General features: G+C 45.0%; 1 protein-coding gene across 3 annotated transcripts in view; it reads left to right on the forward strand.

Moving 5' to 3' along the window:
- Positions 1-15,379, forward strand: part of PXN (paxillin) — a 43,545-nt gene that overhangs the window by 10,986 nt on the left and 17,180 nt on the right. For all 3 annotated transcript variants that reach the window (XM_030460314.1, XM_030460315.1, XM_030460316.1), the window contains exons 2-3: positions 13,624-13,850; positions 14,332-14,444. In XM_030460314.1, the coding sequence (XP_030316174.1) occupies positions 13,624-13,850; positions 14,332-14,444 (340 nt within the window). The remainder of the gene's footprint in view (positions 1-13,623; positions 13,851-14,331; positions 14,445-15,379) is intronic.

Here is a 15,379-nt window from a genome sequence, read left to right on the forward strand (position 1 = left end):
GGTCCATGTGCTTTCCTGTTTCTGTTACTTTTCAGAAGGCAGATAATGAACTTTAAAAATGCAAGCTCTGACAGTATTTTATCTCTGTCTGTGTCCATAACCATTTTTACACATTCAGATAGATGGGATCATAGCAATCTTTAGGAGTCTTGTAAACTACCATGGTTATTTGTGTGGCTGTGGTAAGATGTTGGGGTATCTGAGGTGGTGGTCCTGCTGGCAGTTGGATCAATGGAATGATTTGCTGCTTCTGAACTGGCTTTACTTTCCTTCATCCTTACCCCTTTTCTGCTCCCTCATCTGGCAGTTTTGACATACCCCTTTCTTCTTGTAGACTGCTGAGCTCATCTGTCATTTCTGACCTAAAACAAAAGAAATTTTTTGGCTGGGTGTGTACTGTGTTGAACTTGTTCATGGAGGGGTCTTGTGAGAGACAGAGCTAACACAAGTGGCAGCAGCACATGTCTGGAAGAGGGAATAAAACCTCTCTAACTGTTAATTCACTTTCCTGCATCTCCTGAAGCTCTGTCACTTCACTGCACTCACTGTCCAGTGGAAGGCCTGTGCTCTGTTCCCATGTAAACTCCCATGTAATGTGTTTTCCTCCCTCAGATGAGTTAATCATCAGTTTCCAAATCATGTGCCCCAAGAGGTAAGTGCTCTTTAGCTGATGAAAGGTGTCCTTTTGAGGTCTGTTAAACTTACAGACCTGTCATTTCCACCTGAGGCCTCTGGAGCACCAGGGAGCCAGAGTTGCTGTTGCTCGAAGATTTGGAAACCACTGCTGCATGTTCACTCTGTGCTGATTTGCCACTGCTTATGGCACTAGGCTGCTGTTTAGAAGCTGCTCAGAAGGGTGGCCCAGTACTGGATTAGTGTGTGTTGTAACCTCAGCACTGCTTATATTAAGTTTCAGTTCAAGTCAGACTCAACTGCCTACAGTTATGCAAATATTAATGAAATACAGTCCACCCAGGGCTTAAAAAATATCCTTGTCTACCCTGATTTTGGTGAGTATGTTGAGGGTTGCTTGATAGCAGCTGGGTGCCACACACCTCTGCACTTGGAAGTTTTTCCTACAAGTCCCAGGGCAAGCAGGGTCTGGAACACAAGTGATGGCATTATTTCTGTCTGACTGCTGTCCTTCTAGCTGTTTGTTCTCTGCTGTGCCTTTTCAAGGTAACTGTGACAACCCATTGCCCAGTTCATGTCTCTAAAGAGCTGCCTTTCATGCTTAAGGAGGAAAGGTAGTTTGCTGGAGGAGACATCTGACTTCGTTTCCAAACAGCATTTTGTGCTGCTAGGGAAGAAGAAAGAGAGAAAGAGAGGGTATCTTTCCCTTTATTACACAAGGAGGGCAAACCCACTTCTGGCAAGATACTAATTGTACAACATCAGCCTGACATACCTGACTAGGAGAGAGCAGCAGGGGTTTGCAGTGGCATGTAGGATATCATAAATTTCCCAGTGTTGTGATGTTCTTAGTGCCTACTGGCAGTATTTCCATGAATGTTTGCCTGACTGGTTAGCCAAGGAACAAGAGATTTCTAGAGCCTTTATCTTCTATTTTATTCCCTTTACCAGAGTTATGGTCTAAAATCTATGGTGTTTTGTTTCCTATAGCCATCCTTGGACTCTGTGCTCAATTTAATGGAGGACATGTCCTTTGTACTAGATTTGTTAGATGTTTGTAACATGGCAGTGTGCGCTGAGCTTTGACCTAGAGCTTGTGGAGTCGCTGCATCCTGATGCTGCAGGAAGGGCCTGGTTCCTCAGATAGCTGGCTTGTCTGAGCCCCTCTTCCTGTAGGAATGTAGGGGAGTTGGTATTTTGATCAGAGGGAAGTTGTCCCTGAGGGGTCAAAGCAGTGGCTGCTGGTGTGGTTTTAATGATTTTTTGGGGGGTTTATTTTGGCAGAGGATAGCAGTTTTGCTGGACTTTTTTGACCATCGATCCCAGTTTCTAGAAACTTTCTGAGGGAAGCCAGCAGCAAATAAGAATTGACATGCATGGGGAGGGTTAACTTTACTGTTTCATGCTAAGGGTAAATTGAAGACTAATTTTTAAAAATATTTTTCCATCTAAGATATTGGCTGAAATCCAGCCCAAGGCAGTACTGAGGTGGTATTAACTGCTTGGTGGCTTGTGTAAAACATTTACACTCCAATCTGTTCCTTTCACCAAACTCAGCTAGGATGTCATTTCCCTCTTGTTCATTTTGTTTTAGGTAATGTTCATTTTGTTAGAGGTAATGTCCTGTACTTTTGTCTGACCCAACTCTCTCCTTCCCAGCAGCATTTTAGTCAGTACTGGCTAACGTCTTTGCCTAGGATTTCCTGGGTATGTTTGAAGATCTTTTTAGTGTCAGGCAGAGATCAGAAATAGATCTTGCACAAGCAGAACCACCCTAGGAGAGAACTGTCAGAGGCTGTACTTACCCTCCTTGGTGACCAAAGCTGTTTCCAATTTGGCAGTTGACAGACAGGGAGAGAGATGGAGACTCTCTGATTTGTGCAAATTGTTGCTCCTCATAATCTTTTGCAGGACTAGCTGTGACTGCTCATAGGAACATCAGTCTATTTGCTTCTAAAAGGAGAGGATTCTGATCAAAGACTCAGTAGCAGGTGGAGCTTATAGCAAGCTGCAGATTCAGACTGAGAAATTCCAACTTAAGTATTTTTAGTACAGGCCCAAGAGGCAGACTTGCTTTCTATTCTGATGTAACATGGACTTGCCATATTATGTGGGGCTGTTAAGAGCTGCATATGGGTTCTCCATTTCTAAAAGGTAGATGATTTTTCATACTCTCAAGCAGGTGTGAGTGTTAGGGTGAGGATTCTGATTTGTGATCTTCTTTGGAATTCAGGTGCAGAATTTACTGCCTGTAGTTGCTGCAGGTCACAGCCTGTTATATCCATTTAAAATGGAACATGTGGAGATACAGGTTTAGGGTGTGGAGGTGTCAACTGCTGCGACTGAAAAATGCGGCTGAAAATGGCTTTCACTTCTTCCATTAGTGCTTTAGGTTGTGGGTGGGACAATCATCTGAGGACCATAGTACTTAAATCATGGTGGTATGAGTCACAGGAGGTCATGAGTTGGAGGTCTGAGTAAAGGCAGGTTAAGTCTGTGTGAAGCATTTTACACATCACCAACTTCTCTTTTGCACTTCCAACTTCTCTGTTCAGTAAACCAGAACCTGGTTTTGTGTCTTAAACATTGTACAAGGAGTGTGTTCAGCTCAGCCTACTGCTTTTTCATGTGCTGTGTCCTAGGGTGGGATGGAGCCATGACCTACACACCTTTTACAAACTTTTCCTGACACTCCTGAAGATTGTCCATAGAGCAGTGGAAGAATATTTTGACTGAGCTTAGTCCATCTTTGATAGTTGTTTCCTGTTCAAGACTCTGTGTGCAGTGAATCTAGATACAAAGAAACTGTGCAAGGGGTTATTTTCACTTTAAGCTTTACAAAACTGTGGGTCATCTGTGAATTGCCCCAGAGGCATTTGAGGCTTGTGTGGCTGAGGATCTGGCATTCTTAGAAGCCTTTGGTAGCTGTGAAATTGAAAACATTTCTTTAGTATGATGGAACATTAATTCAGTTTAAAGCACCAGATCTTAGCATAGGGTGTTTTTTTCCTGGCATGAGCTGCTTGCTGCTCAGGACAATAAACAGAGGGAAGTAAATATGTCTCTACGCATTTCGAGTTTGGAGAAAGCCATGCTATAAAAAAGAGGATGCTGTGTGCAACAGGAAATAACCCTTTCCTCCCAACCCCCCCAGCACTTTCTGGAAATGAGAAATAAATGGGAGGGGACACATTTGGGAGGGAGCAGGCTCTGAAACCAGAGATGCCATTATGCTGCTAAAATGTTTGAGTACTCTTCTTAATGGTAATATGTGAAAAATACAACAGCCAACTTCAAATGCATCTGTATGGCCTTGCTTTGCTCTGTGTTGCCCTTAGATTTCCAGTGCCAGTAAAAGTTACTTCTTACTGGTTCTGCTTACAAGTTCTGAGTGTGACAGCCATGGCAGTGGAGTGGACAGCTTAGGTTAATTTGAAGAACTTGAAAAGACTACGCTTCGTTTAGTAGCTTGTTGGCTGAAAACCGAAAAAGCCATATTCACACCATATTTTCTTTGGAACATGGTCTGATAACCTTACTTTTTATTTTCTGGAGCATCAGGTACATCCCTTCTGACAGAACATGGTACTTAAATCATAGATCACTTCCAGTGTGAGAATACTCAGCAAATTTAGGAATATTTCTCTCTGAACATGTAAGCAGTTAGGGTTCCTTGTGAGACTTTGTTATCTCAGCTATCTAATGAATGGTTTTGAGGTGTTGGAAAGGGGATGAAAGCTTTTCTAAGGAAGCTGGAGGAAGGCAGAGTGATGATGCTTATCCCTTTTGTAGGTGGTGGTTCATTTCTGTCAGCCAGGAAGTCTAATTTAGTTTTCAAAACCTAAGTGGAGAAAATTTGGGTCCTACAGGAAAATCTTTCGTGGTTCCTTCAGACAGCTTGGACTGTAGGCCAGAGAGGGCTGTGTATTTGTGTTGTTTCATCCAATAAACTGTGCTGACTCAGATCTTCGAGGCAGTTGCATGCCGTGTTGATGATCCTGTGCCCTGGGGGTCTGGTTAAGATCAGGTTACCTTCCTGCCAACTCCAATGGAGTCAGCATTTGAAGGATTTCCCAGCCTGTTGCATCAAAATGACAAGTGGATCTGAGATGCTCACTCCCAGGGACTGTAGTCCCAGGGACTACAAACCTATCAGCCTGTTTCCTACACGGTGCCTCTCTATGCCCTTGAAAGCTTTGCTGCTGGGTTACATGGGAACTGTCTGACCCCTCGTGATGCTGGTAGCACCCTCAGCATGCTGACAAATACACCACTGCTGAAGTTAGAGGGCGGGTCTGAGTTTCAGTGAAATGCTGGTGTTAATTTGGAAGGAAGTGGTGTGGCCAGTCCAGGAAGGATCTTCCAGTGACCTTTACAGTTTTCCAGCTTGTGTACAAATAGCCCTCTTGCTTCTCATAAGGGATCTGAGGGAAGGTCTGATCTCACATGATGGCTTTTGTCAGGATTTTGTAGCACACAGAGTTGGCTCATCCTCAGAGTTATGTGGTCAGGAGTTAGTTTGTGCCAAAAGCTAACTTTTAGCATTGGTGGCATAAATGAGGTAGCACCAGTAGGTACATAATGTGTGCAGCCCTTCTGGTTGACATACTTCTGGGGCTGTGAAGTCAAAATAAAATGTTGGTGTGGATGTGACTGGTAGCAGGTGGGGAATATCTGCAGAATTTAAGAGCACTTCAGGTTGTACTGGCTGCTGATTGCTCCCTTTTCAGGCTGCAGGTTTTCTCATCTGCATCTGAGATGCAGGTTCATTACAGGAATCAGAAGCATGGGTGATTTCTTTCTACTAATGGCTGTATGGGGCTGGATTTTAGAGTTTGTGCCCTGACCTGAGTTTTGGAGGTATGTTATCTGTCTTCCTACCAAAATGGGAGCTTTTATTCACTGACTGTAGACAAGGGCCACATTCTGGCATTGTTCACTTTGAAAACACTTCCTAAAAGCTGACTAGAGTGGCTGGAGCTATGCTTCCAAGAAATGTAATGAGTTCATCTTAAAAAAAATACAAAAAACCAAAAACAACAAACCAAAGCAACAACCCATCAAAATTTTACTGGATTAGGGAGTTGAATTAGTTGAGAAAATGTCTGGCGATCAGCAGAGTGAATTCCAGGAACAGCATGGGTTTGGGTGCTGGGGGAGGTTGCTGGGCCTTTCCCTTACACTGACAGTGTATGGTGGTGTCAGCTCTTCTGAAACTACAGCCAGAGCACTTGAAGGGTTTGCATCTCATACCCAAATGTGCAGTGGGTAATTACTGATAAGCAGTTACGGAAATTGCTTTAAACAGGCTGTATTTGCACAATCTCTTACAGCCCTGTGTTTGGCTAGTGATGCATGTTAGTTGTGACCAGCTAGTTGGCCACAATCTCTGGAATAAAGTCTCCAGCTTGGGTCTTGGTGGTTGTGACAGGAAGCCACAATTGTTGCTGTAGCTGATCCTAGACCACATCTGGCATTGCCTGGCCTTGTCTTTGTTTATAGACATTTTTTGATAGGGTCCAGAGCTGGGTGCAGGGGCTGCTCTGCTGGGGAAAGCTCACTGGTTTGGCTCTCCCTGTTTGAGTTATGGCATAGATGGGATTCACAGTGGCTGCCATCATGTGATTTTTTTGAAAGCAGTTCTGTCTGCCATGGCATGTTTTCTTGTTTAGTTTGTCTCTACAGCCTGGCCTAGCTAGGTGTAACAACTACTACACGTTTACCTTTGCTGTTCAGCTTCTCTGAAGCCACCCACACAGCCTGTGAATCTGTGCCACAAATGCATAGTCTCACATACTCTAAGGGGCAGTATTGGCTTCAGAGACTGTCTTCTACCAGAGTTCAGCATACCACATATAGTTACTAGTTTGGGCATTCTTTTTATAAAGCAGTGACACAAGGCATGACTTGCCCCAATACCTTGATAATGAGGAAGCACAAGGTTAGAATAAACATTAGTCATGGAAATACATTATAGAAATAGCTAAATGATTTTTTGACAGTGTCATCTGAACTTCCTCTGCACAGGTCTAGACAATGTGAAGTAAAAATACCAGTGCCTACTCTATACTGGTACACCAGCAGTTTTTAGGTCTGACAAATGACTTACCTTTTGCGTCTCGAATATTTCTGTATCTTAAATACCAATCTGTCCCTCTTTCCCAAGAGACCTGAGAGCTGTTACATGTCCTGTATTCTAACTACCTTCTCAACATAGTGGTAAGATTTTGGAAAACCTTTAAATATCTTCTTCTCAAAATGCTTCACAAACTAATCCAAGTTATTCTACATACTTTATATAAATGTGAACCAGAGAACTTCAGGGTTTTAGGAGCATCTAATTGAAAACTGAATTATTAAAGTCTCATTTTGAATGTAGTCAGATTTAATTGCTTTTGTAGTCTCTGATCTTTTTGCATTAAAAAACATTTATTGGAATATACTGCCTTAATATACTGCCTGTTATTGCATTTCTTTCATGTGGAAGTCCACGGCTGCATTCACCTGTTCATGGTTTTCCTATTTTTGATAGTGCTTTTCCATTTTGCTGTGACTTTTCAAAGCAAAGCTGTTGTTGAAAAGGAAATGCATGTCTCCAGTGTTGCTCTTTGGGGTTTCCCATCCCTTTCAGACTCGAACGGGAGAGCAGCAAGATGCCTTATAGCAAGGCTCCATACATCTTTTTGATGTATCTCTTCTAGAGCATTGAAAATGCTTCTTTTGAAAGGCTATTTAATAAGATAAATATACCCAAGCTCCTCATTCCTCTGCAATTACTCACAATGTAAAACTGTCTTGCCAAGGATTGGGTTACCGCCCCGAGCTGTCTCCTTACACGTCAGCTGGAGTTGCATTTACTCCTGGAGGTGAGGGAGAGAAGACTTATTTGAACCTAGTAAGATTTTAAAGCTTGAATTCAGGGATTTTGCAAAGAGGCTGCTCAGATGAGTTTGTGAGCTCAGGGTTTAGTTCTGGAGATGCAATTTCCCTCATTCTTTTAGGAGACAACAAAACCCAAGGATTTGAACTCCCCATCTTACAGCTTTTCAGAAAAAAGGGATAGAGAGTGGTGTGTCATTCTGCAAATGAGGGGTCTGCAATGTAAAGGCCATGTCTTCATTTACACTTGTCCTTATGGATCTTGCTTTTATTTCGATTTGCCAGTTCTCTGAGAATCTTCTGCTGTCTGAGCCAAGAAAACCTGTAGCAGTTCTAGTTATTGGGTGAAAAGGGGTGGGAGGAAGAACAGAGGAGGTGCAGACACCTGTGCTCTGTAGCTGCCTTAGAGGAAATGGTGTAGTTAGTGCTCAGGCATCTCATCCTGCTTACCCAGTGTGCTGTCTCTGGGCTGTCAGGGACATGTGGCAGTAGAGATGCTGGGGGACATGGGCTGACTGAGCACTGGAGGCATTTGCTCTGTGTGGTGGCTGGATGAAGAATCCTGTCTCCAGTGTCACTCACTTTCCAGATGTCCCATGCAAAAAACAGAGCTACAGGCAATGTGTGGTTTGATGGATGTTGCAGATGTGGCTTTCAGCTGTTGAAAATGAGAGGCTGATATCCGAGGCATTTGAAGTATCTTGCTTCAGTTATGCTTCCATTTTCTCCCCAGCAGTAGATGAGATGTAGAAATTTTAACCACCATCCTCTTGTTATACTGATTATATTGCTAATGTTCTGATTTGCTGTGTCAGTGTGGCTTAATAGCTCACCCTCAGCTGTTGAGAGATGAAAATCTGAGGTAGTTTATGGTCATCTAGCACTTACCCTGTCATCTTTGAGCTGAATATGCTGTGTGTCTCTAACCCTAACTCCGGCTAAAGTTGACACTCAGTAGTAGAAGGGGTCTCCTCCTCAGAGGAAAGCATTTTGTAGTTCTCTAAATTACCTCACTTTAAGAGAAAAATAATTTAAAATACCCCAGACTGCTTGTGAAGAGTGGAAAACTGTTTACTGTTTGAAGAAAAATTATATTAAAAAACTGCTTGATACCAATTGGCAAATGTGAATGAGTTCATGATGTGTTCTGTTTCACCATGGCACCTTAATCAAGGAACATTTCTGAGATGAACAGGAGGCACATGAAGATATATATATATATATATATATTTAATAGTTCTATTCAGGGGCACTGAGCATTGCAGGTTTATGCAATAAGGGCTTGATGTGTCCATGGGTACAAACGGACTCCCATGCTATCCATTCCTATTCTCCACCTCGGAACCAACCATGTTGTCAACCCTAGTCTGGTGTTGCTGTTCTTTATCAGACCAACCTGGGATGTGGGAAGCTGAAGAATGTGCCCCTGCAGCTGCAGACAGGGCCGTTTCTGCTGGAGGATACTGCATTTGCAGGGCAGCGAGTGCTGACACGCCGGGATGGGGACGGAGCCTGCGTGAGAGCCCCTGGAATGCCTGAGCTGCTCCTCGGCCTGACAGAGGTGTGGGCTGGGGAGATAGCACAGGAATGTGCAGTCTGTAACTTGGGAGATGATCAATCTTTTCAGTGCAGCTTGAACTGGTAAAAGGGATTTTTCTGAGTACTTCAGTGCACTGAGCATCAACTTCAGTTGTCCCAAGCTTTCTAAATGACTAGCAGAGGTTTGGCAGCTTCTGGGACCTGCCTCAAAGCAATGTAGTTGGTATTAAGGACTGCTCGTGTGTACCTCATGTATATGCAGACCTGTGTGTGGGATTTGAAAACCAGAATCACGTGGACCTTGTAGTAATTATTATGTAAGTAATTATTTTTGGCAAAAGAGAAGAAAAGAGATGGGCAAACTGATGCAGCTGGACCTCCAGATGTCTTGGAGTGCTTCATGGCAGTAAAGGCATCAAACATGACCTCATTCTTTACTCTCCCTCTTCCACAGGAAAATCTATGTAGGAAAACCACTTGAATGTGAACACAAATGTCCTCCCAGATAGGGAAGGATGTAGTTTGAATGGCCCTTTGGCCAAGTTACCTGAGCCCGTGGAGTAGGCATGCACACCTTGAGATACACTGTGCTGCAGAGGACAGGGCTCTTGTCATCTGTGGGATTGCATCAACATAGTGATGACTAAAGGAGTGTCTGGGTTGGTGTTTTTTTAGCAGGTATCTCTCACACTTCCACACCCCACTGAGCAGCATGCTGTTAACAAAGTGAAAAGTACCACTGTCTGTCCACAGAGCCCATACCTGGTGGTAGGCTGAGCCTTTGGAAAGTGAACTGTGATTCCACTCCATCCACACATCTGTGAGTTGACAGTTTGTCTGTGGGTTGTGTTAGTAGCTTCTTGTAGGAGTGAGATTGGAAGGAAGGGTGATCTTGTGGAGCAGCAGTGGCTTGAAGGTCTAGTACAACCCAGTCCGATTTCATTTGTTGCTATAGAATGCTTAAATCTATCCTCTAGAGGTAAATGAATCTCAGCTCTTTTAACCTTGGGAGGCTCTGTCTCTTAGAACTGTGCCTGTAGAATTTTAGAGAGCATTGGGGGCAGCAGTAAAACTGTGCTGAGGTCAGTGTGGGTGATAGGTGTGAAGAGGTCTCTGTGGGGCGGTGCAGCGCACGTGGTTTCCCACAGAAAGTTCGGTGTGCCTAAAATTGGGACAGGTTCCTGACTGCGGAGACAAACAAGTGAGGTGAAGTTAGTGCCAAGTTAGCCATTGCTGTCGGGTTTCATCTTTCTGTCCATGTAGGGATGCGGTGGTGCCCTCTGATGGCTGCTGGCTGTGTGAACTTGGCTGCGACCGCACCTAAGGATGATCCAGTCAGCTGCTTCCTACGCGTTGGGGGGAACTGGCTGGATGATTGCACCTCCTGCAGCACTGTCCCTCAGGACTTGCCTTGGGAATAAAGATTTCATTACCCAATAAATCGATTAAACCTTTAATATTTCCATTTAAGTAGTTAATACTTCTGTTTAAGGAGTAGTGAGGGTAGTGAGCTCCACCCTGTAGGGTGAAGTGCTTTGCTGTGCAAGGCACAGCATCTTTGTTACCAGTTATCAGGTTATAGCTGTCTGATCCCTTCTCTGAAGGAAGGATGGAGAGCGATCTACCTTTATTTCCATTAATAAATCTCCCATCTTTTCCTTCATCTCTTATCTCGGGTTGTCTTCTGGTAGTACTAAAAAAGTGCACAAATCCTAAGTGAATGCACAGAGCTCTGGGACATCTTGGGCTGAGGTGCTGCATGGGATCCATTGTTGGACCCTTTGAATGGGTACAGCTGCCCAGTCCAGCAGAACTTCATGGAACTGGTTGCTGATGGGATTGGAGAAGTTTGTGTGATGGGGGAAAGAGTGCTGTGGCAGTGAGCTTGGAGAGAGCAGCTGGAGCCTGAGGAAGGCTGGACCGCGGGTTTGCATAACATGGAGGCACGCAAGCATCAGGAGAGGTCCTCTGCCCCCCCTAAACGGGTGTGTGAGCTCCTGTCCTGCTCCTTTCCCTCTCCTGGGTGGGGTGGTGCCTTCTTGCAGCTGCCTCGGTATGGGTTGTAAAGTTGAAGCGCAGTTTGAGTAACCGAGTGATTCCCCTCCAGCCTTTTCTCCTCCCTCCGCTTCCTGTTCCTCAGCTCTGCCTTGTTTGCTCAAGTCAGGAAGGGGGAGGGTATGGGGGAAGTTAATCATTAAACTGTAATGTCTTCTCCTTAACTCCTTCACAACCTGGGGGCAGAGTGCTCCTGCCGTTTCCAGACCCCTCTTCTGCAGACTTTTAAGAGCAAACCAGTAAAGCAACCCGAGCTCACGTCTGTGCTGTTCCTAAAAAGCAGTGACTTTGTCCGATGATTCGTTCAGCAGAGTGCTGAGCTGAGAAGGAGAATATTGTGGTGAGATGGTTACATCTGCCTGTCCTGAAGTGAAGGCTGGGAGTGAAGGGTGGAAAAATGGCTTGGGTCCCCTCTGCAGGGCTGGAGGAGCCCAACACCCTCATGGGATTTTCACTTCCTGGTGGAGTTTGATTTGCTTTTGTCATTGGTGGGGAGAAGCAAAAAAACCACACCTTCTGGTGTAGCACTTCTCTCGGGGGTTGTGTGCACGAAACCTCCAGTCATAGGACCTGCCTGGTTGGAGGAATTGCAGCTCTTCAGCAGTTCTCTTGAGGTACGTGCCTTTACTCTGGAATCCACCAGCTGTTCTTTTGCTTAAAAAGATTAACTTATTTTTTTCCTCAGCTGCAGGAAGCTTGTATCCCTTTGGAGAAACTGCATCTGGGGTATTTTGACCCCTGCAGGAAGATGCGTGTGGCTTAAATGATTCGGAGCATCTTTTTTGTCTAAGTGAAAGGTGTACAGAGTTTATTTAACACAGTATTTAATTTGCTAATGGATGTATTCTGTTCTCTCAGGGCAGGACTGCTTTTTTTTAAATTTTATTTCTGTGATGCCTTAGTTTGTGGAAGAGAGTGAATATAAAAGCAGCACCTTCCTCATCTTGTAATGTAATAATACTGTCCTCCATTTGACCCTTTAATGTATTTTCTTGAAGGGTTGCTAAGTGCATTGGCTGGTGTGGTCTGCTGTGCTCATGAAGTGGCTCTGAGCTGGCAGGTGCCTGCCCTCTGCCAGCTGATGGTAGGCAGCCATTAGGGTGAGCAGTTGTTGGGTTGCTATTCTGGTCCTACCTTCAGCTCCTTGGGACCCTGGTGGAAGATGCTGCAGGATGGCCATACTCAGGCTGAGCCTTCACATCTCAAACCTGACTATCAGCTACCTGACCATCAGGTAACCTGCTGTGTGCTGAGGAGAAAGACAAGTTCTGCCTAGATATTGGGTCTGTGTGGAGGGGTGGGAGGTCCAGGGGCTTTCTGAAAGCCTCCTCTTTAATTCTGATGAAGCTCTGTTACTGGTGTCTGGCTGAATTCCACATCCATGAAGAGACCTGCCAGGTATATCCTGATGGTTTTCTAATGGAGAGCACTGGTGTCCCTAGTGAACCAGCTCCTCTCTAATAGCCTGAAAGAGGTGTGTGCTGGAGCTTGCTGCCCCCTTGGAAAGCTGGGCACCCAGCCAGTGAGGCTTTCTTTAGGAAGTGAGTACAGTGCAGACCTGTGTGGTTGCTCACTAAAGTGTCCCCCACCAGGGACTGCAGTGGGCTCTGCAGGGTGGATTCACAGGACAGAAAGTCCAACAAGTCAGGATTTGTCCGTGAGTCACGGAAGAAGAGGGTGAGATAGGGAAGGGGCAGAGGATAGATTGCAGGGAGGAATCCAGAAAGGGGAATTGCCTTTTTGTGCCCCAGCTTTGAGACAGAGCATTTTTCCTGCTTTGAGATTTCTGAGAGGTGCTTACTGTGTGACGTGGGTTCCTCTCCCTGGCATGAGTGACGGTCTTTCTAGCCGGTGGAAGTTTTTCTTCTCTTCAGGAATTTGTGAGCAGTCTCCACCCAGCAAGTTGAGAATTGTTTCCAGGAGAAGAAATGGCGTTTACCTGGCAGCCTCTGGAAACTAGTTAACTGTTTGTGTGATGTACTGAGAGGGATTTTTGTTAGGAAAACTGGGGTACATACCCCTGCCGTGCCTGATGTGCTAATTTCAAAGTTTTGTGCATCTTCCACTACATTAGACTTCGGAGAAAACCTCTCCTGAGATCTTGTTTCCTGCAGAAAGCAGTGCCTGCGGCCACAGTAAATGACTCTGTGATGATGTGGGGCCTGTAATCAGTCTATGTCATCCTGTTGTGAATTGATCTCTGGGCAGGTTTCTCCTAGATTGCTCTTCTGTGGGCTGCAGTGAGACTATGTGTCCCTGTTGTTGGGTGGTTTTCCAGTTAAGACAACAATGTGAGACCAACACAGTTTTTCTGACTGCTTTGTTATCTCTTGGAGTTTTCCTTGTACTAGAAGGTTGATTAACCCGTTCAGTCCCACGCTGCAGCAATATTTTTCAGAGCATCTAGTAGATCACTGTAGACACAAAGCCTTCTGATGTGGATATGAGACAAAAGAGAAAACGCTGTAGTCCAGGATTTAACCATTCTGTTTGGTTTTTTGTTTTTCTTTCCTGCAGACGCCTTACTGGCAGACCTGGAATCCACCACTTCACATATCTCCAAGCGACCAGTGTTTTTAACAGAGGAAACACCTTACTCCTATCCAACTGGAAACCACACCTACCAGGAGATTGCTGTGCCACCTCCAGTGCCGCCACCACCTTCCAACGAGGCCCTGAATGGCACTGTGGTTGACCCTGTAGACCAGTGGCAACCCAGCGTGTCCAGATACATCCACCAGCAAGTAAGGGAATGGGTGTGGATGGGGAGGGTAGATGCTCATTTTGTTGCTGCAGTGTCTCTCAAGGGAGCAGATGAAGGAAAAGAACAGTAAGAAGTGAGGATGAGTTTGGCTATGGGCAGAGTGGGGAAGTGGGGGAGGTGTGGATTTTTAACAGAACTAACTAGTTGGAGCAAATGGCAAAGAAGTTTTTGAAACCCACTGTCCTTGTTCCAGCAAAATGGTAATGTGATGAGATTAGTGTTAGTCATCTGTCTTGTGGAAAGCTCACTGGGGGTTTCCAGCACAGATGTACAACTCACAGGCAAATCTGAAGCAAGTGGAGAACAGTTGTTCCTGGTGTAGCTTATCTGATGGAGGCTGATGGGCTATATGGCAGATTTTTGCTGGGCTTTGCTCTGTTTTGTCCACGTGGGGCTGCAATGCAGTAGTGTACATATTCAAATTGTATTCTCTGTTTCCAACACAAATCTCATTTTCACAGCCTCAGTCCCAGTCTCCCATATACAGCTCGAGTGCCAAAAGCTCCAGTGCCTCTGTTCCTAGGGACGGACTCAGCTCTCCTCCCCGTGCCAGTGAAGAGGAACACGTTTACAGGTATCTTGTCCCTGTTAAAAGAGATAAGCCTGACTCGCAGCTTGAGCCTTCTGTGGCTCAAACAGCCTTCTATAGGTTGAAACAAACCATTTCCTGTGTATGTTATGTTGCCCTGTGTTGGTTTTTATTACCTCTTTTGAAAGAGGCCACTGAAACTTTCATACTCACTCCAAACGTTGACCTGGCCCTTTGGTTTGCTCAGCTGCAGAAGAAGTGAAGGACCCATCAGACAGAGCAGGATCTGGTTTGTGTTGTGAAGGACACAATCCAGAGACAAGTGACAAATCCATCTCCCTGTTAAGGAGCCCTAAAGTTCTTGAGGAGATGGTGGCTTTGGTTATCCTGAGGAACTCAGTTACCTGTGGCCTAGCAAGATGTGAATTGGCTTGAATTTTCAAGCAAATTAGAACTTAAAACTTCCATCTCAGTAGATAGATAACTAGAATATACTTGCAAAGGCAGCTGCTCTTAACAATGAGAGGTTGGAGGAGCAGCTTGTATGGTAGGACAGACTGTTCTGCTGGCATGGGGATGAGTCAGGGAACAGGCAGTCAGAACTTCATCTCTGATGGTCCTGCACTCTGGCCTGGGTATCTTACATTGTGAAAAGTGAGACTCTAACCATGTCTGTCTCTTTCTGCTGAGCAGGAAGTTGCTTTCAATCAGAACTAGTTCTGAGTAGAGGCAGACATATCCAGGGATGGTCTAGTGGAGGCTGTAATTGCAATTTTTTCAGATGGCTGCATGCAATTAGTACAAACTGGTGGTAATTACAGCCATAAGTCCTCCTGTGCAAGGGTCTGGAATGGCTTGATTCTGGTGTGAATTGTAGATTGCGTGCTGGGCTTGGCATGAAGTATACCCTCTTCAGATTGCACGTGTGGATTGTCTCATTTCAGTCTGAATAGAATGGTAAGAATTGCTCTTACAGAGCT

This window comes from Calypte anna, chromosome 15, assembly GCF_003957555.1.
Source record: "Calypte anna isolate BGI_N300 chromosome 15, bCalAnn1_v1.p, whole genome shotgun sequence".
Taxonomy (NCBI): Eukaryota; Metazoa; Chordata; class Aves; order Apodiformes; family Trochilidae; genus Calypte; species Calypte anna.